This window comes from Brachionichthys hirsutus, chromosome 17 (assembly GCF_040956055.1).
Source record: "Brachionichthys hirsutus isolate HB-005 chromosome 17, CSIRO-AGI_Bhir_v1, whole genome shotgun sequence".
Classification (NCBI taxonomy): domain Eukaryota; kingdom Metazoa; phylum Chordata; class Actinopteri; order Lophiiformes; family Brachionichthyidae; genus Brachionichthys; species Brachionichthys hirsutus.
In genome coordinates, this window is record NC_090913.1 from 9,131,495 (window position 1) to 9,153,522 (window position 22,028).

At 42.8% G+C, this 22,028-nt stretch overlaps 2 protein-coding genes across 2 annotated transcripts; one reads left to right on the forward strand and one right to left on the reverse strand.

Moving 5' to 3' along the window:
• Window positions 1-746: 746 nt before the first annotated feature.
• papss1 (3'-phosphoadenosine 5'-phosphosulfate synthase 1) lies at window positions 747-12,811 on the reverse strand. Its single transcript, XM_068750757.1, has 12 exons — window positions 12,640-12,811; window positions 10,876-10,990; window positions 10,542-10,777; window positions 10,136-10,274; window positions 9,595-9,713; window positions 9,159-9,272; window positions 8,842-8,953; window positions 7,018-7,223; window positions 4,881-5,016; window positions 4,422-4,690; window positions 3,143-3,372; window positions 747-1,739 (listed from the first exon to the last, which is right to left on the reverse strand). The coding sequence occupies exons 1-12, from the start codon at window positions 12,697-12,699 to the stop codon at window positions 1,601-1,603; spliced, it is 1,875 nt and encodes a 624-aa protein (XP_068606858.1). The 5' UTR covers window positions 12,700-12,811; the 3' UTR covers window positions 747-1,600.
• Window positions 12,812-17,807: 4,996 nt separating this feature from the next.
• sgms2a (sphingomyelin synthase 2a) lies at window positions 17,808-21,272 on the forward strand. Its single transcript, XM_068751046.1, has 6 exons — window positions 17,808-17,833; window positions 17,901-18,383; window positions 18,865-18,982; window positions 19,933-20,086; window positions 20,513-20,679; window positions 21,096-21,272. Exons 1-6 carry the CDS (start codon window positions 17,808-17,810, stop codon window positions 21,270-21,272), a joined length of 1,125 nt encoding a protein of 374 aa, XP_068607147.1.
• The last annotated feature ends 756 nt before the right edge of the window (window positions 21,273-22,028 follow it).

The window sequence follows — 22,028 nt, forward strand, 5'->3', positions numbered from 1 at the left end:
CATCAAGAGATTAAAGACACAAGTAGTAACAGACACCTGCATTACACAGACCCCTGATCTTCTAAAGTTGAAAAAAAAAAATCATAAGGCAGCTTCTCCAAAAATCATTTGATCATTTTCCCCCTTTTTTTTTTGAGTGTGTGAAAAAAGAGCTCTTCTTTTGAAGTCGCACCAAGAACCCAGCTTGATTACCATTTGAGATTGAACACGATCTGGCCAAAGGTAGGAAAGATTGCTGCTGGCAGGTCTCTTCATTACATCTTGGAGTTGGATTAGATGAAATATCCAGAGCATTTCTAACAGTCACTGTTCTCGGTCTGGATTTAACCCTGTGTGTTCCACTTTCGCAGCGCCACAGCATCTGGGATCCAGCTGCAGCTCTTTTGTATACATTGTGAGAGCGAGTACGAGTCTGATTAGGGTCAGTGGAGGGTCTGTCTCATTCAATATACAGCCGACTGGGACGTCACAAACACGGCAACAGGGGAGACAGAAGAAATCCCAGAAATAGATGCAAAATGCCTTTGAAACAAATAATTCATAAAAGACATGACGGAGATGAGTCGTCACTGGCATCTCATCAGAGCAAGATCGTTCCTAAAATATATAAGACGCAGCGATGTCATTTAAAATTAAGTTCTATAATTTAAATTCTTTGGTGTGCTGCAAAATATGTACATAACACGATGCGACTAATTCACCCGAAGATCACAGAAAGGAAAAGTAAACAAATAAGTTTCTTTCTTTTTTTTGCTAAAAATGGTTTATTGAACAAGGAAGATTACAAATGTGATCCCTTGATGGCAACCATCATCCGTCTGTTTATACAGGCCGACTCTTTAAAATGAAACACCACATGGAAAATATTAGGAGGGGAAGACAGAAAGAAATTAAGAAAATATTAAGACTGCTGGGAGACAGACTAAAAACGCACACACGCACCACACAGGTCGAAAATAATAATAAAAATAATCTAATGATAGGAAATAAAAAATGGTCCAAACATGATGGCAAAAAACAACCGTGTTCCTCCTGTGGGTTCTGGAACGGTAGGCGCGCATATACAAATACAAATATATTTAAATGATGCTGCGCGTTGCAGAACATTTGGGGGTAATTCTGGTGTGGTAAAGATACACAGGATGAGAAGCAGGTGCGCGTGCGTCAGGATGTCTCGTGAAATCACTTTCCAAAGATCCAGGCACTAAAACTTCACATGGAATACTTGGCACGTGCAACTACCAAAATCTGTGCAAATCCCACCTCAACTTGCAAACGTACAGTACAGAGAACCTTTCCAGGGTACTTTACTGGTCAACAGTACCTTCCACCCGTAACCGTGAGTAATTTTATAAGCCGTCATTACAATACATTGTTCATGTGACTTTTCGCTTTCCTGACATTATGGTCAGAGTAGGTTTAGTAGCATTAATCAAATACAATAAAAACAGAGAGGATGAGTCTAAAACCAACAGACTGGAAAGAAAGGCAGGCGGAAGTCAGAGGACGATGGAAAAGAGGAATGGTCCCCACGTTCACCGATTTACAATACCACCCAAAACCAATGTTTGTGTGTCGTTTTTAATCCGCGACTCCACATTCAAGCCTTCTCCAGTGATTTATAGTATTCTTTAAGCACCGCCCACGCCTTTGGCGCCATGAAGCCGTCAGGAGGGTTCTCTCCGTCGCGGGCCATCTTCCGCATGCGTGTGCCTGAGATGAAGTTGTAGTCTTGATGGCTGAATAAAGAAGAGTGTGGGGAGGTGGGGGAAGAAGAGAAAGAAAGAGTTATAGATATTTCAGATCAAGAAAGAGCGGATTAAGCCACCAATAACTGCCTGCTGCTTTTGAATCGAGTGGGAGCAGTTTCGTTTTTATTTCTGCAAAATATCCTGCAGCGTCCAGGATCTAAAAAAAAGCCGCGATTCTTCTGATCGGCGTCATTTTGGAAGAAATGAGACGTGATGCGGCCCTGGCAACTGATTTGTCTTTAATTTCTCCCAAATCACCCCGTGATTAAGAGACCAAAGGACGACCCCGTGAGCGCCAACAACACCTGCGAGTCTATTAATTTAAAATTCAGTGTGTTGGAGTAGATTTTAACACAATCAAATGTATACAATAGTGCCTGACTGCAATATTTCTGCACATTCACGTGTTAAATATAGTAGATTGATTTGTCTGTTGGTGAGGAAAACCAACGTCCCCATCACTATGACATGATAACATTTCATCACGTTACTCTGAAACAGCGGAAAACAAAACAAAAAGCGCTCACGTGGCGCAAGGTAAACGAGCTCCAGTCAAATGTTTTACGGGAATATTTTTATGCAGTGTCAAATCACAAACACAGACGATGTGACCCATACTTCTTTGTGATCTGAGCGATTACACTGTTTAAAGACGGAGGGGGGGTTTAGCCGGTGATTAGGGCAAGTATTCAGAGTCATCCTAAAATCCTAGCGAGGCGCCGTCAGCATGCATCAGAACGGAATGTGATAAATATGACAACAAGAGATTTAGAACAGGTTGTCGAGCATTAACCTTCAAATGACTTTTACGGTTCTATTCAAAATGCAACGCAGAGGATTCATTCAACGGGCATATTTTACATAAAACCGTGCAATGTGACTTTACGGTTTAGTGAAGACCAGTCAATCTTGAAACAACAATAAAACATGCCATATATGTGGATATTCTTTTGACAAACAGAGATTTAAGTGTTTTAATCTTTCTGTTTTTTTTCTATTTTCTTTTAACCTGGTCTTATAATGATTTAAAACTTTTAAACTGAATCAAATAGATAAAACAGACTATTTTTAGCAGCCCGCAAGTACTAGATGTTCCCGATCAACAATTTTCTTTGGGCTCGGAATCATAAATATGCATCATGGAAAACAAAGCAAATCTTTTGATTATTTCGTTTGAACATTCCTGGCCCAGACTCGGCTGAAGTTGCATAACCTGATGGCGGCGTCTAAATCAAACCCGGGCGTGTGGGAGCGCGATTGCGTGATCCTCATATGCAGTTTGTCTGTGTTACAGACTTTAATTAAGAGTAGGACTTTCTCATTTATGAGCAACAATGAACCTCTAATCAACAAAATCTTTAACTGTTTAAATTTACAAGAAAGCTGCTCACTTTTCCGGGTCATAAAAGTCCATCGCTCCTTTGACCTTGTTGTACGCAGCGACCTTGAAGGGCACGATCTCCAGGGTGATGAGGCCCGGCGCCATGGTGAGGACCTTGGCCCCGTGAGTGGGCTCGTACAGGTCCCTCCCAGTGTTGGGGTGGGGCATGCCTGCGGGGTCCCGGCCCACGATGTAGAAGTTGGCTCCAGCCACCATGCGAGCTCTGCAATGCCACTGCACCTGAGGGGAGAGCAGAATAAAAATGTTTAATACAAATAAAATAAAAAAAACACCTGGTGGAAGATAAAGAAAACAAGTTTAAAATTGATTTTTTTTGGGGGGGGACAGCTCGGTTAACGTTTGCTCCGTAACCGTGATTCTATACAGATTGTTCTTTCTATTTACTGCTACTGGGGCAGTTGAGCAAGTCGCCTGTTAGCTGCTGTGTGAACTGGGAACCGTTCTGGCATATAAGTATAAGTGTTTGATGATAGGAGCCAACTTTACAGAAGGGCAGCATATTTCCGTATGATAAATCACCCTGATTTTAACATTGTGTTGGCCTTTCCTGGTGTTTGGAGCCTGCTTGCTGCAATCCAAAATATTATTTAGGAAACCGAGAAGGTTATAATTGCATAAAATAAACTGACATTTCAAAAGAACTGGCAGCACCGGCTCAATTCTTCAGCCTCCTGGCATCACGCGGCTGTTGACTTTAGACATTTGAATCCACCAATACGCAACGAGGACGTTCCTCTATGTCTTATTATAAATAAATTGATTATAATAAATCTGCACATCACTCCTAATATGAGTGTCATTTGGTGTTTTTCTCGTGCACTTGGCAAGAAGTGAATATTTGACTGGCAGGGAGATCAAGGGAATGCATTGTAATTGAAAGGTAAACAAGGTCGACGATAATGGTGCTGGAGCTCAGCCCGGTTATCAAAAGTAACACAATGGCATTGATCAGCCTCCAGTCTGCTCTTAATAATTTGTGCTGGAGCTTTTCCATCAACATGAGTGAATGATAAAAGGAGTCCCGGCTACACGGCGCGGTCCGGTGGCCGTAGGTGGCGTGCGTGGCACGGAAACACTTAACACGGTAACTCGAGACATTGTAAATCCTCTTTCCCCATACTTTTCATCCAAACTTTGATTTGCGATCAAGTATATGACGGCATCTGTTTTCATTCCTCTGTGATGCAGTCACATTTGCTTCTATATCGGTTCTGAGGACAACAAAAAAAAACCTCAAGCACATAAAGTGCAAATCCATCAATCGTCACCTCGGTCGGCCCAGCGTACATCATGGGCGAAGGAAAGATGGCTACGATGGTGGAGTCTGGATTCAGGATGCCCTCCTCCAGCACGGCGGCGTGCTGTTTCATTCGCCAGGGCAGCGGGACGTCATCGTCCTTGGTCCAACCTCCCAGCGGGTGGAGCAGCAGCACGGGCCGGCGGTAGCCGCGCTCAATGAGCCGCTTGTGCGTGTCCTGCATGAGAAGAGCGTGGCCGTTGTGGACCGGGTTGCGGAGCTGGAAGGCAAATACTGCGTCTGAATAGGGAAAGAGAGGGAGGATGGGAAGAGCTGTTTCTTTCTCCCAACTGTGACCAAACGCATCTGTCAGAGATGAAGCAGCAAAACGCTAAACCACGCAAAGGAAATGGAGAGAAGGACTGAATCACACTTAGAGTTACTCTACTCTGCTTTTAATACATTTGTGAAACTTCCACCTGGCTCGTACCTGCATTCATTTCTTTAAACTTCTGTTTGAGCTCGGTGGGCGTCAGTCGGTACTGATCCAGTCCATCCTTCCAGTAGATCCTGTCTAGAACCTGCAGGTCTCCCCCGACCAGCCAGTCTCCACTTTCCATGACCATCTGAAATATCACACAATGCCACAAAACGATCATGACGAGGAACACAACTTCAAATGAATCCAGAGTGAAGATGCTGCTGAAAATGGGCAGCATTGATTTTAATAACTCGAGTTATCACCCAGTTGCAACCCAGTTGTATAAATTACAGACTGGGTTCCAATAAATTATCGACAAAACTCTTCAGCCCTTGTTTCTATCGATTACCAGAGTCGAGGTCAAAATCTGATGCAGCCGAGGCTATTGTTTCAGGGAATATCTTGTACCTGTCTCCATTTATGAGACGCTAGCTGGAGCTGCTGAAAAACGACTGCGATACAAGCAGCTCTGCAGCTTCTGCAGTAAAAGAAGCGCACCTCCTGCATCGAGAGGCAACGAGCTCAGAAACAGAAGGCTGCAAATGAAACCATGAGTCTGGTACGCACGGTCAAAATCGGGATCTGGCAGTTGAAAAAAGGTTGCTTAATTCATTGACATGTTATTTATCATGAGGGAAGAAAAAAAACTCTCTTTGATATCCAGACTCGACTGGATTCGGTTTGATCTGGAGAACCGTATACAAATCAAATCGCTGTCAGCGGTATGGATGTGTGTGTGTGTGTGATGTGATCAATAACCGCTCGGCTCTGTTGAAAGAAGATTTCAGGATCGTGTTGAGATTTGTTTTCCACACTCCTATTAATCCATCCTGTCCACCCCTGGTCTAAGAGCAGGCTTATCCTTTGAAGAGATCGACGGTCGTGATTTACTTTCCAGCGTAAACTGCATGCATGAAAAGGAGAGTGCCTACTCGTTACACATGTGCTCTGTTGGAGTGTGGACAAAAAAGCAGGGACTTCACATGTGAAAAGAGTCGTTGCCAAATAAGCAGTTTCCGATGGGAGGGGGGTCCCGTCTGAGTGACGACCAGCTAAACAGGAAACGGAGGATTAAATGTATGCGATATCGAGCCGTCGTTTCTGGTTTGAAAGCGACAGGATTGAAGTGGAACTGTCGACGCAGGCGTGTTGACAGACCGGCTCTGGCGACTCGCGCGGGGAGTTAGAATGTACCCTTAATGCATGCGCTCTTAATGAGGGGGGGGGCACCCTAATCACAGCAAGCTGAGCACACATCGCCAGCTGTGACGCGTTACAGCGGATTAAGAGAGACGGGCTGAAGTGCAACGGAGCCTGCGTTTCCACTCGGTGTAGCTTTAAAGCCAGAGCTGTGCCGTCAGGTCCCCGAAACCGGATTCAGGAAACGCAAGACGCATTATCAAGCCACGTTTAATCATAAAGTCAAATGAGCCGAGATTAAAAGATCTGGCGATAACCAGAGCAGCTGTGGATGAGGATTCCTGTCTGGTTCTTTTGCCCAGTCTGCCGTTAGCGACGCTAAAAAATGTTTCCAACCAGCCGCACTGAATGAAAATGGTGACATTTAAAATGCAAGACAAGGAGGTTAATCTGGCTCTCACAGCCACCTTCGTCTGCAACGCCAGACCGTCACCTCGCTTCTACCTCAGCCCCCCCCCCCCGCCCAGCAGTCGTCGTGTGGCAGATGGAAACAATTCGTTATGTTTGGAGGTTAGGATGAGCGGGAGGAAACGGTGGAAGCTGGCAGGGATCCCACAGCCTGCCGGGCTCGAACGTTCTCAAGCGTATCTGGTGGAGGCCGAATAGCAGCCATCCAAATGTAACACCTGCGAAGCGACGCTGGACAAAGCTAATCAAGCGAATCCACCGGGCGACCTGCTGGACCGTGAGAACGGCGCCGCTGCTCCACCGATTCAAGTCTGTCCAACGTGAGCAGAGGCCAGCTCAGATCTGTGTTCGATCAGTGGCTGAACCTGGGAGGCTCGATTGTTTATCACCGGGCCAGACTGTCTGCAGTTCTGCAGCGCTGCTCCTTAGCTTCCCGCTGAGGTTGGAGGATTTTTTTGTTTGTTTGTTTGTTCTTTAAATCCCAATTTCAGATGATGAAAGCTGTGACCCCCCCGAGCGTGCCATTCGCGTCACTCACCTTGATGTAGGGATGATCCTTGCACGTGGTACCCCACTGGCGTGCGCATCGCTCTTCTTTCCGGTGCTCATAAAACTCTGGGTTTCGCAGGATGGCCACTCGCCTGCCCTCATAAACCAAGGCCATGGCGGTCACGCCGTCCAAACACTCCTTGTCTGCAGCAGACACCGGCAGCACCACAGGCACAGACAGGTTGATGACTCCGCCTGAGAGGGCAGATAGAAAACAACAAACTACAGGTCAAAACCCAGGGACAATATTGTTTAGGGACTTTTAGCGTTCAGAAACGACACGTGGCCGTGATACACAGTCCTGCCAGATGGTGGCAGTAAGACAAAAGTCAAGCATTTGTGTGCAACTCCAGTTTGTTCACGAGAAAGCTTCACAGGCCATCTTTATTATCAGATAACCGTCCAAGAGAGACAACGTAAAGGACCCCGGCGTTTTGCACCGCGACCCAGACAGCAAACGTCCCACAGACAGCAGGTTAAAAATGTTCAGAGGCACCAACAGGCACCAGCAGAGCAGCTCAACCATTCTTCAGGCTAAATGTGGAATATACAGCTAAACCACAGTCTGCAGCAAGTCCTCAAGGCTGCAATTTAAGCAGCTTGAGGAGAACCCCCCCCCTGCCCCAAGCGAAGCTGGATCTGGACCCTTTCTCATTTGGCGACTTGGGGCTGTGCAGCGAAAGCGTTCTGTTCATCTGTTCGGCCATCCCAGGTTGATGAAAAACGCTTTTCACATCACATCAGATCAAATATAGTGGAAACAAGAGGGGACGCCGTCTGTTGTTGCCCCCCCCCCACCCTCGTACCCTCTGTCAGTCAGTGAGCAGCTCACAGCTGGTTCCAATAACACACACAAACACACACACACAGAAACACACGCCAAACGTCCAAGCAAGAGAGACGCGCTTGACTTTGGGTCCGTTTGCGTCTCCAGAACGCGTCTCGGTCAAGAACGCCGTTTTCTGTATCCCAAGTTTTAGCGTCAGAGTGTTTCTGTCTTTATGATTCTTTCTCCAGGAAATCCACTGGGAGGCATTAATCACTGCTCCGCTCTGCCCCCCCCCCCCCTCTGTGAAAAGTGGATCCAAGTTTCTCACATCGATACATATTTTTGTCTTTTGTCAGCTGCCGTGTTTCTGGGGAACAAATTTGAATCATCTGTGGGTTTCGTACCAAGATGTAAGAATTTGTCCAATCATCCCCTCGATGAGGAGATTGTGGTTGTAAGAACACGCCTGTCAAAATCTGAAAATGAAACACAGGAAAATATGGACTTCTGGTTTATCTTGTGCAATTTCCATTTAACTGTTTATATGTAACACAATAATTGCCGTAACGATCCGCAACTGAGGTTTTGGTGGTCGAATAAGCAATAAAACTAAATGGACCTTTATGTGGAATTTCAAACAATGCATGATAAATCGCTGTCAGCAGACCAAGAGGCTCTAGAGCAAGTATGATATTCATTTTTATTCTGTTGTGGGGGGCGGGGGGCTCGTTAAAACTTCGAGGCTGTGACCATCACGACAGTTAAGAGATAATGTACCAATTAAGTAGAAAAGCACCTCCTAATTGGATTTACACATGGTGATCTGGATCATAACTAAAAGGTTCCAAGTTGTTTTTGACACCTTTATACACCAACCATGAAAAGTAGAAGCAAATCAGAGTCGATGTGGTTTTCAAGTATCTTTAAGTACTGCGTTCTGTGAACACTTATAACCATCTAATACCATTATGTCAGGAGAGCGACAGTATTCTTTAACAAAGAAATCTCAATCTTTCATTTTTCTTTAAAGGATAAACATCTTACCATCCAGCAGACAGTCAAAATGAAGACACTGCAAATACTCTCTCTCTCTCATGAAGCCATTGAGAGGCGTGGCCCAGCCTTCAGCCAACACCTGCACCCACTGCATGTCCACCTGAGCAGCACCATCACAAACAGGAGGTTCAATATTGAAGAACAACTTGATACATGTGAAGATCCAAAGAAAATGTCAGAGGTGAATATGTATCGGTGTTTAAATATTTTTTTACATTATATAAAAAATGGATTTCGACGTTACTCGGCAAAAGATTAGTTCATAAAGATTTATCAAAGTGAAAGGAAGGCATTATCGTCATCACCTTCCCGATCTGGACGGCAGGCAGAGTCTCCGCATCGGCCTTAGCCAGGTCCAGTTTATTCTCCTGGACGTAAAGCTCTTTCACTTCATAAGACGCGTCGACAGGAACTATATCCTGCAGAATCAAATGAATGCGAAATCAACCATAAATCGATCGATCAATCAATTATCGATTAAACAATGCAAATAAATAATCACCAAAACATCCTGCATAACCAAAACACTGATAAACATTCAGTAAAGGAACACTGACTGGATACGTGACTCACACAGACATGAGGCGCTAGCACCACCTAGTGGTCAGAACAAAAATGACGGTATATTGTCTCAAACGGTTGCACCAAAGTGCTTTTCAGAGGACAAATGGCAAGCGAAAATAAAATGTAGCTGCTTTAGAAGATGACTCATCCAGAAAGCAGCACTTTTCCTCCCCTCACCTTCTCTTGAAGCAAGTCGATAAGCTGCTGTATGCAGTCGTTGACGCTGCAGGAGTCGGTCTTCAGCACCAGCTCAGGGGCTTCTGGCTTCTCGTATTCCGAGTCGATTCCGGTGAAGCCTGATTGATAGAATAAAAGAAAGTTGCAAGCATGGTCTGGGTTTTATAATCTACACACAACGTAGAACTCAAATGAGATTAAATCAACTCTGTAGCAAACAGATTACTTCGAAAATTCTTACACGTAAAGCTGACACACGATGAATCAAAGTCAACATTGACATGTTTAGTAATTACTTTATCCATACTCTTGAGTAAAGACCTGCATCCAGGAGACTTTTCTCTGAATAAAGTAGTTTTACTTACAATAAATCAAATGTTGAGGGTGCTAGAACAAATTATTTCAACTTGTATGTGCCCTCTCTGTTCTAGAATAACAATCTGACGCATCGGTAACAAAAAAGTTCATCATCATAACAAGTACAAAGATAAAATAATCTAATTATATTCTGCATAAACATGTCATGCTTGCTTTACGTCACCTGTTATTTCCCCCGCTCTGGCTCTCTTATAAAGTCCCTTCACATCCCGCTGCTCACAGACATCCAGCGGAGCGTCCACAAACACCTCAAAGAAAGGCAGGCCTGCAGCTTCGTGGATCTTCCGAGCATTGAGGCGATCCTAACACACACACACACACACACACACACACACATTTCATTGCAGAGAGAGAGAGAATACATCTGTACTCAGTGAAGTTAAAAAATATAGCACGTGACAATTCTGCAAAATCTGTTGGTGCGATTTTCCTTTCAAGCTACAGTTTGATTTTTTGAAAGACAAGAGGATAAGAGATAAATCTACTAGAGTAACAGTTCTCAATAATCCCTGTTATCTTGCAATTCTTTCCTTTTAGCTAGTGATGCTTTCTTTGGACAGGCGCCTCACCCTGCTGTAGGGAGATATGAAGCTCGCAATGCAGACCAGCCCAGCGTCGGCAAAAAGGCGGGCGACCTCGGCAATGCGCCTGATGTTCTCCTCGCGGTCCTCTGGGCTGAAGCCCAGGTTTTTGTTGAGGCCCTGACGGATGTTATCTCCATCCAGCGTGTAGCAGGGGATGCCGTGACACACCAGGTACTCCTCCAACGCCATGCTGACTGTGGTCTTCCCTGCGCCGGACAAACCTTGGCACAGAGGAAAACAAAGCAGTGTGAAACCAAATGGAAGGGACATCTTGAACATTGATTGTGCAACTCAAAAGTGCTGGAACGTAATGACTTGCCACTTAGCCAAACAGTGCATCCTCTGAAGCCTCCTCTTGTGCCCACGACTTGTCCGCGCTTGTTTCGACTGACATGATGAGCTTGATAGGTGACGTTAGTTGCGCGCTGCATTCCCTGAAATGACACGGATTGCTATCCATTAATTAACTACTGCAGTCAAAAATAGCGATTTGTGCATGTTTTGTTATTATGGCTGTAAAATGGCTTTGGTCCCTTTTCCCAGGAGTACTTGAACTTTACTTTTCAACATCTAGTTAATGATTAGTGCACATTATATATAGAAATGTCAGCAGTTTAAAAGAAGAAAAACACACACAAAAAAATAGATTTTCTTTCTTTTTCCATGGCTTTTAGGAGAATAATTTTGTTATTGCGCATGACGCTTTGTTTTGACACTTGAAATGTGAACCTGTACATGTTTAGAATCATCAGCAGTGATTTTTTGAGTCTAGGACCCTGGATGTGCAAAAAACAGTGTGAAAGTTAACTATATATATTCACAATTGAGTGCAAAAAAACGGTGTCAAAGATCAATCAATCAAATCTTTATTGCAGACACAATGGTCCAATTAAAAAGCACACATAACATTTACAACATTTACACCGTTTACACAGTAAACACAGTAATCGTATAATAACATCAGGTACCAATGTCACCAAATACCTGAGTTAAACTTCACAGCACTTAGGCTTGGCTGAGTCAGTGTTCTGATGATGTCATTCCCTGAGTCATGCAGCCGACATATAAACCTGTATGACAGGTGTCTCAGCTGAGCATTAAGGGTGTTAACCCCGGCACCGCAGAACATCTCACTGGCACTGGACCATCTTGGCTTCCTGAGAAGTATCCGCATGCAGTCATTGTATGCCACCCCAAAGACATTCTGAGAGTGAATTTTTAACACTCTCAAGTCAAATATAAAAACTATAATAACATTACTATAATCATCAATAACAATATAACTTCATACTATTACAATATCTACACATGATCAATATCGAACAGCAGTTCCTGTCTGGTACCTTTCACATTACCGTAATATACACCATATATCATATACTGACAGAAAGCGCAGATTCTCAGCTCTCTGTCAGCGTTGACTATTTTCAGATTGAGCAAACCTTGGAGGAGTTACGGTACTGAGAAAGACGTGTAGAGATTTTGGCTATGCTTTTGGTGTTTTGTCGCGAATGCTTACGTCACACGGTTGCGACTACCGTAATGGACGGTGTATGTGCACACGCGCACAAGGTCTCAGCTTTCCAAGCACGTCGCGATTTTTTAATCGGTCTAATTTTGACGGAGTTACGGTAATAATACTCCGGACATAGAAAAACAATAGAAAACGATAGTTGAAGTTCATAAAATAAAATAAAAACTCGGTAACACGAACAGACCCAGCCTGAATCACATCAGATACCAAAGTTCATGCTTTCGTAGGAATAAGTAGATCCGATATTAAAGTTTTCACTAGAATATTGTATGACTATTATAATGCCACATCATCGATCAAGCAGGTATTTGCCCTCGCAGAGGGTGGGTTACCTGGAAAAGGCTAAACGCCTATTTCGGCTAACATAACTCATAACAAGGGTATTAAAGCAACATTTATGATCCCACAAACCGAACGAGCATTTGGCTGATTAGCTGCATTTCGCTCAAATCATTCGTTATTAGCTATAAACAGTGTCGCGTTTAACCCCTCTGGTTAGCACGGAAGCTCATTCATTAACAGGTTAGCGGTGCCGTCGGGATAACTCACCCAGTTCTCGGCAGCGTTGCCTACCTTCTGTTTCTTGTTCGAGGTGTTATACGTCTCCATGGCTAGCAGCGGTAGCAGCAGTAGCTACTTCACCCGGGTTCTTCTATTGAAGCAAGAAACGACTAAGCGTTAGGCTGCGATATGTTCCGAAAACTGATTTATAAAATATATATATATTACTATTACTATTTGCATAAGTATCTCCACTGAGTAAAGACGCCCCGGAGCCTGCCTGCCAACCAGGAAGAGCTTTCCCCAAGCCTCCACGTCACCACCGAAGTGATGACGCGTCTCCTTGTTCAAAACTGATCTCCTGTCAGATCTGTCTCCTTCATTGTCCCTTAGAAAGGCTTCTCGGGCCAACGATTCGACTGATCTGCAACCAGTTGGTTCGCAGTCCCAATGGAAATTGTTCAGGCACATATAAATGTATTTGTAGCGTGAGTTATGTTAATAAAGTTTAAGAAAAAAGAAAAAAATGAAATTGTTCATAATAAAAAAGAAAAAGACGCACTTTCGCAGATGTCACTATAAATCTGTGAAATGACTTCGGAGAGGATAACACGCGAATATTAAACAGTATTTTATCTTGTTCGTACGCTTTATATTTATAACATGTCGTACTATAATATAAATACTGTTTTTATCCGCGAATATTGTACTATCTCAACAGTTATCCCAGCTGGTGAACATCACAGGAAAGCAGTTTTTTTATTTATTTAAATCCGGCAGAGTTACAGGGCGACGTTTTCAGATGATTACAGGACAAGTTGCTCACAATTAAAGGGGATGCTAGGCGGGGGTGGGGGGGGGGGAGGCCCGGTACGGAGGATGGATGATGCGGGGCTTCGGGGAGGGGCGCTCGCTCCGAAGCCAGCGGCACCGCTGTACAGCAGACATTTCAGCCGAAGCGGAGCGACCGTCCAAACAGGGCGCAGGAGCAGAGATCCAAGGAAACTGCAAGTACAGGAAGAGGCGCTAGGAGGCCCGAGGAAGGCAGGCAGGCAGGCAGGCAGGTAGGATGCTACGATCTGTGCAACATGTGAATCTAAACGCAGGTCCTTCCCCTCCGGGTCGTTTTGGATTTCTTAATTGTTAAATAGATTAATTGCGCGGATAAATGAAGGTGATTCATCAACAAGGATGTGACAGGCTGGGGCTGGATTTCGTAGGATGATGTTGAACTTTTTTTTTTCTCCCATCAGTCTTACAGATGCTGTTATACAAATAAGAATATTAGTAGATATTTAACCAATGTCTGGATGGTTGGTAGAATAGTGATCCGTGCCAACCGTGTAAAAGTTTTGCACGGTAGATTATTAGATACATCGAAATACTTTTATGTTTTGTGGTGATGTAATTTATGTAGAGGTTGGAATCAGGTTATCAGTGTCACGTGGTGCAAACAGGTTGTTGTTTGTTTTTTGTTTTTTAAAAAGGCATTTGGTCACAGATCCTAAAGTTTAAATTCAAAGGTGCAATATAATTGAATGACCCGGTACACGCACTGAGAGGCAGCTGCGTCTTGCTTTTAATTACATTTTAATAATTGACCTTTGACTGAAAACGACATGGCTTAATTACAGAACATACAAACGGTGACCTGTTGCCCCACCCAGCAGCTTCGTGGTGTGTTTAACACTGTGTGGGGTCACTGACTGTGCTACACCCCAAAAGCAAACTTTCAAACCAGCTGCACCGCACCCGTCACGTGACAAGCTGCCGCCCTATAATAAACGGGTGGCCCTGGAGACACCCAGTCTTCAAGTTGGCATTCAAACCCGCACGTGGTTCTGGTAGCCGAGGGGATGGCTAGATTGTGTGTTTTAAAATTGTATGTCTTCTCAGGGGAAAAAACAACAACATTCATTTCTTTTGTCAGAAGTGTGTGTGTGTGTGCCTTGCACAGTGAAATGCTGCTCTATGATAGTAATTGGACTCATTACAGGAAATGAACATCATTGATGTAAAACCAATTGTTTGGAACATTTGTCTCTGTCAGTGACGTTAATATACTGGCATGTTGCCTGGTAAATGAATAAACAAGATTCGTGCATATGACAAACATGCTAATGCTACTGTGTGTTGTGCCAATCAGACAAACCTGCTCTTTTTATTGCTGCACTTTAGAGGGAGTTCTGCTTTTTTCCTGCTCTTAGTTGACAACTTTAAAAGCTTCAACAATTCAGAGTTAAGGTATATAATGCGTGAGGGGCTTGTGTAATATGATGTTTTGTTTTGCACTCATGAACACTACGAGAAGAAATGTATTCAAAATGAACCAGCTCCAAAAGGGAAATTCTTCTGAGGCATCAGTAATCTGTCCATCTGATAACACTCAAAAATAGAATCATTACTTAAAGCATGTTTGTCATAGTACTGCGTACATGAACAATTTATTATTTAGTATTTTAATTCAGGACAGATTTAATTCAGCACAGATTTTGTTTAGTTTGAACTTTTCTAAGATACATTTTCAATGCATTTCTGCATTGTTTCACACGAAAGAAAAAAAAAACTTCTAAATGTAAAACTACAATAATTTACTGGAATATTCCTCGCCTACTACTACTGTACTTTCAGCTTGTGAGGGGTCGCCACAGCAAATCAACGGTCTCCTCTTCACCCTGTCCTTTGCATCGTCCTCCCCGACACCAGCCACTCTCGTGTCCTCCCTCAAATTTAAGACTTGAATTTGTGCATTTTACAAGTCGGCAATTCCTCTCTTTAGTTTTGCCACTTGCAAAGAGGGCTGGGCCACACGGCTCTGTGTGACTTATTTTTAAACTTCCCTTTGATGAAGACAATCCACATGATTTCGAAAGAAGAAAATGAGTGGCTATCAATGTTAGCGTGTTATTAAGATGGCCTCAAAATGAAGTCCAAGCTGTGGTAACGCTGGTGCAAAGTATAGCCTTCAAGACAACTGGATGGCTTCTCTTGAAATAGCCTGAGTGAGCGGAGGCAGCCAAGTTATCCATTACAGCCCTGTGACCATGTGGAATCGCTTTTTTTTGGGGGGGGGGGCAGTTTTCCATCACCACCCATCCCAGTGCTGGGAAAACTGTGTCAGCTGTACACTAGGGAGGAGGGGACCAATGGGAAACTAGTCCAACGGGGACGCACTGTTGACCTTCCCTGTACAAAACACAAATACATTCCTACTAGAGAAAAATCAAGTTTGTACTGTATGAACTATGTGATGATCTGTCACACAAGGGGAAAGCCTACCTAACACAGAGCGTTTTGCACCTTCCAATTCTTGGCAGTAAAATACATATTTATGGTAATTAAGCAGAATATAAGATTAATAACCCTTGAAGGAACTGTCCGCACCAAATGAACAGCAGCATTAGTCTTTTGTTGAAGTGCATGGTGTTTTTTTTACAACTAGTAGATGAAATTTAATCTCCTGTCAACAGTTGACTCCTTAACATGACTGATTTCAGCAACTTTAACCACGTAGCGCTTGAACGTCTGCTTAAAAAAGCATCTTCATTTGTATCTTTAAAGCCAACTTTGACACGAAATTCTTGACGTTCCACGGATGAAATCCGATTTTTTTTCCAAGTCAGACAAGCTGTCTTTGATTGAACGGCTGCACGAGGAGACGATCTGTCTGTGGTTGACATCGTTGCCACAGCGTTTCTCTTTGATTTGCATGCCAACGACATGTTTGCATGTTCACGTTTGAAGCCGAGCCGTTTCGACGCGAGAGATCTCTCGCCATCGTCATAGAAAAACTGCGATGTGAATAGAGGGACTTGCATAATGGGTCTTGACTTATAGGTTCACAACCTGCTGCGTGACACAGGGCTGCAACGTAATCTCAATAACAGCATGGAGGACATGAGGTTGTAATTGGCTTATTTTCTTTCTCTGTCCTTGCTGATCTTATTTGCCTTCTTAGACAGTACAAATGTACCTTATGGTTTCATTAACTTCCTCAAAGTCTGTCAGACTTTGCTCATCCATCAGTTTTGTAACAGAGGCTGAATCTGCTGTGGGTTAGTCAGAGGACATTCTACTTTAAGCCTTTCTACACTGTAATAATATTTTTCCCAAAAATTGATTCCAAGGAAATTGATACTTTCAGCATCTCTCGTGTCTCATATTTCCAGCCGTACTCTATTCCTATTCTGTATTTTTTTTTGCTCCAGAGCCATGTTTGCCTCCAAGTTGAACGCGCCATTCTCAACGTAGCCCACAAGGTATTTATTGTGATGCATTTCAGAGCAGATAGGAGCATCCTCGCATCCATTAATGGAGCTGTTATAAGAACCAGAAGCCATTAAGAAATGCAAGAATGGAAATGGTCATTTTGCTGCTGCGCTTTCTGAAGTCATTAACTGAAAAAAGCACAACAACAACAACCACATCTCTGAGGGTATTTGTCTTCTATGTCTCATTACAATGCATTCATTCCTGGATCCCAAACAGTATTTCATTTTATTTTAGATGAGATTGCAGTCAGCTTTAAATGTCATTTCATTTTTGTTTTGTTTTGTTGGCATCCGTTGGTCCATTTAGCCGCTGGGGCTTTGGATCATATCACCTGGCCGTCGTCAGTTGATGGAGTTTTCTCCGATGCTCAGAATTTTTTTATTTCTTTATTTTTCCTACCACTTTGCCGGTCACGGGAGTTGCTGGGCGAGAGGCGGGGTACACCCCGGATGCATCGCGGCGCCACAGAGAGGCAAACAAACACTCACTCACACACTACGGACAATTTTAGGGTAGATAATTCACCTGGATTGCATGTTGCATGTTGGAGGCGTGAGGAAACCGGGAAATGTATTTTATTCCACAGCCTTTTACTATAAGCTGAAATACGTAGGAAACAGGTGGCTTTTAACTCCCCTTCCAATGATTTTTTTTTTTAGACCTTATGCTGTTGGTGGTCTCTCGAGTGGCCAAACCAAATTCCATTCTTTAAGATGGTTTCCAGAGTAGGGCCATTTTTATTTTATTTTTTTGCAGTAAAAGCTTTATATGCACTACGCCCACTGAAATTTCATCCGGTGGAATCAAGACGTTTATATCCATCAAAGCTTTATCTCCTTCTTTGTTCAACAAACCAAAGTTCAACTGTTTCTCATCAGAAGGATTTGGAAACCTCAGCATTACGTGTTTACTCAAACTGCTTTGCTATCTTTTGCAGAATTATAATGGCATGCTTGTGCTTCCCCAAGAAGTAGGAGTTTATACACGTTTCCAACATTTTGTTTTGTCTCACTGCAGCGGTAAAAACCTCGGAGCAGCGGTGTCTGTGGACGGTCAGCGCAGACACCCATGGCATCACAGGACCTCGGGGATGCGAGAAACTCTGGCACTGATCTGAATCTGAATCCGGGAATGGAGGGCGATGCTGCGGGCGTCGGAGGCAAAATGTGTCCTGTCCACGCGTCGGGTGGAGAGGACACAAAGAGGGGCTTTCGGAAAGGTATCGGGAGGCATAATGACTACGTGAAGATCTCTGTGCCAGAGTCCAAGGCCAACCGTCTGCCCATGGAGTGGTGGAAGACAATTATCGCCTTCTTTTATGCTGGTTTTAACTTGGTCCTCACTACGGTCGTCATTACTGTGGTCCACGAAAGGGTCCCTGCAAAAGAAAACAGCCCTCCTCTACCTGACAAGTTCTTTGATTACATCGACAGGGTCAAGTGGGCATTTACTGTGACTGAGATCAATGGCATGGTGCTCATGGCCATTTGGATGATCCAGTTGTTTTTCTACAGATACAAGTAAGATCCTCCACATAAATGTCTCATTCAAATCTGATGTTCTTTCATTTTTCATGGGGTTTATTGACTGGGAAAATGGCAGGCTGATCTTTTTAATGTGGCAACAACATCTGATTGTTTTAAAGAGAAACACACACACAAAACATTTTTAATGAGTGGAACTTCAAAACGTATTTGAACTGCAAAACGAATAGTTCTGGCTGCAGCTCTTTCTTTTTGTTTGGCGTAATTTACGACATTCAAGACTTATAATGAATTTTACATTTGCCAATGATGCTCTGTTTGTGTCTTTCTGTTTTCTTCTGCTCTCTGGCGCTGACAACAAAACAGACCCCCCCAGTGTTTTTGTGTAGATCATTTAAAATGTTTAATCAGATTCACACTTTATCTTCCACATCTGCCTGTGGGAATAATGATGTAAAAAAAAAAAACCTTCATGTACGCATCGCTCATGTGTGGCTCTAATATTGTCCATTTGCAGGTCAATAGCGAGCAGGCGGTTCTTCTTCCTCATTGGCACCCTGTACTTGTATCGCTGTGTCACTATGTACATCACCACCCTGCCTGTACCCGGCATGCATATGACTTGTGCTCCGAAGGTGAGAGTGGTGCATCAGCTGTCGTTGCTCATCTGTGTACTCTTTAACGCCCACAGGGACTCATTTTGCACAACCGCCAAAGAGAGGCAGCAATTAAAAAAAAAAAAAAAAGAAGACGCCCATTTTGACTCTTTTATTGCCTTGGGATACAATATTTGGTGAAAAACATGCACTCGTGGCAGTGATCGTGTGGTGTGAAGGATCCGAGGCTGGAGAGTGTAGCAGTTGTTTTGTTTCCAAGGTTTTGGAATGTTTTGAACAACGCTTTAAAACCTTAACTTGTTTGTAACAAGTTGCAATATGAGAGTCAAGCACAAATTATTTGATCATTTTGTGGCTGCCAGTGAACTATCTTTATTGGCCTTGCTTCAATCCATCCTCATTTTGACTAAACGTTTCCCAGACTAGTAAATTACCAGTCCCAATTATGTTTGCAAGACTTAAAATGATGAACAGATGATTCCAGAATTTTGCTGGAAACAGATACCACCTGTGTCTTATTATTAAAAAGTCTCAGTTTTACATTTTGACACAAATTTTTGAAAAGTGTAAAAACAATTTTTGTCTGGTTTCTGTCTGGTTATTTCTTGTTCTTACAATCATGTCCTTCCCAAAGATTTTGTCCTATAATCCTAATCTTTATTGTTATCCTTAGCAGCTTTGCTATTCAACTACTCCCAATAATTAGGCTTCTCAAATGTAACTATTTGCTGTACTATCACTTTAAATGTAATATATTTTGGCTTTTGACTTGGTCAAGCAATTTGAAGATGATATGTCCAGCTCTCTACTACTTCCTTCTAACATCAGGGATTCAATTATTGAGGAATTAAAACCCACATTCATCAAATGTGGTAATCATTTGAAGGTAAAACTAATCATTCGCACTGCTGTTGATAAGGTATTCATCTCTTTCTCCATGTTTGCGTGCGCTGCCTGTTTCCCATCAGCTTCATGGAGATTCCCATGCAAAATTTCAACGAATTCTGCAACTGGTCTCAGGAGGCGGTTTGTCCATCACGGGCTCCCATCTCTTGTGCGGAGACTTTCTATACAGCGGACACACTGTGATGCTCACGCTCACCTACCTGTTCATCAAGGAGTGTGAGTGCTCAATGCAACGTTTGTTTATTTGCGTTTAATGAACAATTCCATTAATGAGGCTTCACAGTAGTGATATGAAGACTAGTGACAAGTTTAACCCCTATTCTTTTTTCTTTTCTTTTCTTTTTTTACATTAAAATTCCTTTTGTAACTTGCGTTTAGAAATGTTGCATATCTTGTAAAAATTTAATTGCAAGGTTTTTGCACGGCTTTTGTATTGGACTACTGTATTTTTAACCGGTCGGATCAGTAACTTTATAACTTTATGTTAAAATTGGATAATGAAGTACAAAGTATGCATAAAAACACAAAAAAAGAAAGAAAAGAAAATGTGTTGTGAAGACGAGTTAAGAGAGACAGAGGTGATGAAACCTCCCCTCTCGTCATGTGGCCGTGACGCTTTTGTCTCTGCTCCTCCTCCTCCAGACTCCCCGCGGTCGTTTTGGTGGTACCACCTGATGTGCTGGCTGCTGAGCGCTGTGGGCGTGGTCTGTATTTTGGTGGCCCATGAGCACTACAGTGTGGATGTGGTTGTGGCCTATTTTATCACCTCCCGCCTGTTCTGGTGGTATCACACCATGGCCAACTTGCAGGTCTGAACACACAGCGAGACACCGATGGGCTTTTTCAGTCTGTCTGGTGATACAGGGATTATTTTCGGTTGTGTTAGTTAAGTCTCACCATTTATTAAGGCTGTCTTAGAACAGATTGCGTTCATTGAAGCAAATGAAGGGACTTTAATGTGCAATCTGTAATGCCCTGTTGTGACTGTGAATTTGTTATAAAGCAGAAACATTGAATGCATTCTGTTAAATTATTAAATATCATTATTTTTTCTGCGATATAACCTTTGCAACAACCATTTTCACAACTTGAAATACCGTATCTCATATATAGTCTCACCAGGTCCGATTACTGACGTCACACTTTGGCATAGTAATGGGAAGTTTATGGCAGGAAATAAATGTGATGATATTATTATAGATGATAACTTTTGCCCTCTTCACAGACTCTGAAATGTTCACCAAACAACTACCTCACCAATACCTGGTGGAACCCGCTGTTCAACTTCCTGGAGAAGAACGTCCAAACCTCGGTGCCATGCTCGTACAGTTGGCCTATCACCTGGCCTCCATCTTGCCTTAAGAACCCTTGCAAGAAATACAACATGGTCCAGAGCATATGAGAGGACTGACGAGACACCGATACCACAGCAGAGATGCCTGATAAATCATTTAACTGTTAAATGTGTGTAGAACGGTAGTCATGTTGTCTCGTTATTTGTCAGTGCAATTTATTTATGACATAAAGTACTTTGAGGCATTCATTGTTTCTGTAACCAATACTTGTGTCAGCTCGTCGTCAAGTTCACACATGAACAAGCACGTTGTTGCAGTATTTGCAAGACTTGTTTTTGATCATTTTAGATCTGCTACCATTTCTTTGTCTTACTGTATGTGTTGACTGTGTTTACCTCAATATATCAATGTGCTCAAGTCACAAGGTGCCTTAGTGTATTTATCATCAGTAGGTGTTCCAAAATAGGCATTTTAAGATGTTTTTTTATTTGTTTATTTTATTATTACCGGTAATATATTCATTATAGTGGCCTTGAGTGTGTATGCCCTTGCTGTAATCTTTACATTGTATTAAAATGTAACCACATTAAACCTGAAGTTTTTCTTGTATGTTTGTTTTTTTAATCATACACGGGTATAAATGAAAACATTTCAACATCTAGAGCTCAAATTTATTATTTTTAGCTATGTAAAATAATCCAGAATTCCCAACTGGAATAATAACTTATTTTTAGATTCATTTTACTTCTTGCCAAAGTTTAATAATAACCGAAAAGGACAGAGTTAGTCTGTAAATCTATTTATCAAAGTTTGTGTCAGCGCTAAATCTGCTGTATAAATAAAGTTATCAATTCAAAGGGCTG

Coding starts and splice junctions, on each gene's coding strand:
- papss1 (XM_068750757.1), bottom strand. CDS start 12,699: ATGGAGACGTATAACACCTCGAACAAGAAACAGAAGGTAGGCAACGCT. Junction 7,224..8,841: donor TTTTGACTGTCTGCTGGATG/GTAAGATGTTTA, acceptor CTGCCCTCTCAG/GCGGAGTCATCAACCTGTCT. Junction 4,691..4,880: donor GTTTAAAGAAATGAATGCAG/GTACGAGCCAGG, acceptor TTCCCTATTCAG/ACGCAGTATTTGCCTTCCAG.
- sgms2a (XM_068751046.1), top strand. CDS start 17,808: ATGGCATGCTTGTGCTTCCCCAAGAA. Junction 20,087..20,512: donor CTACCTGTTCATCAAGGAGT/GTGAGTGCTCAA, acceptor CTCCTCCTCCAG/ACTCCCCGCGGTCGTTTTGG. Junction 20,680..21,095: donor ACACCATGGCCAACTTGCAG/GTCTGAACACAC, acceptor CCCTCTTCACAG/ACTCTGAAATGTTCACCAAA.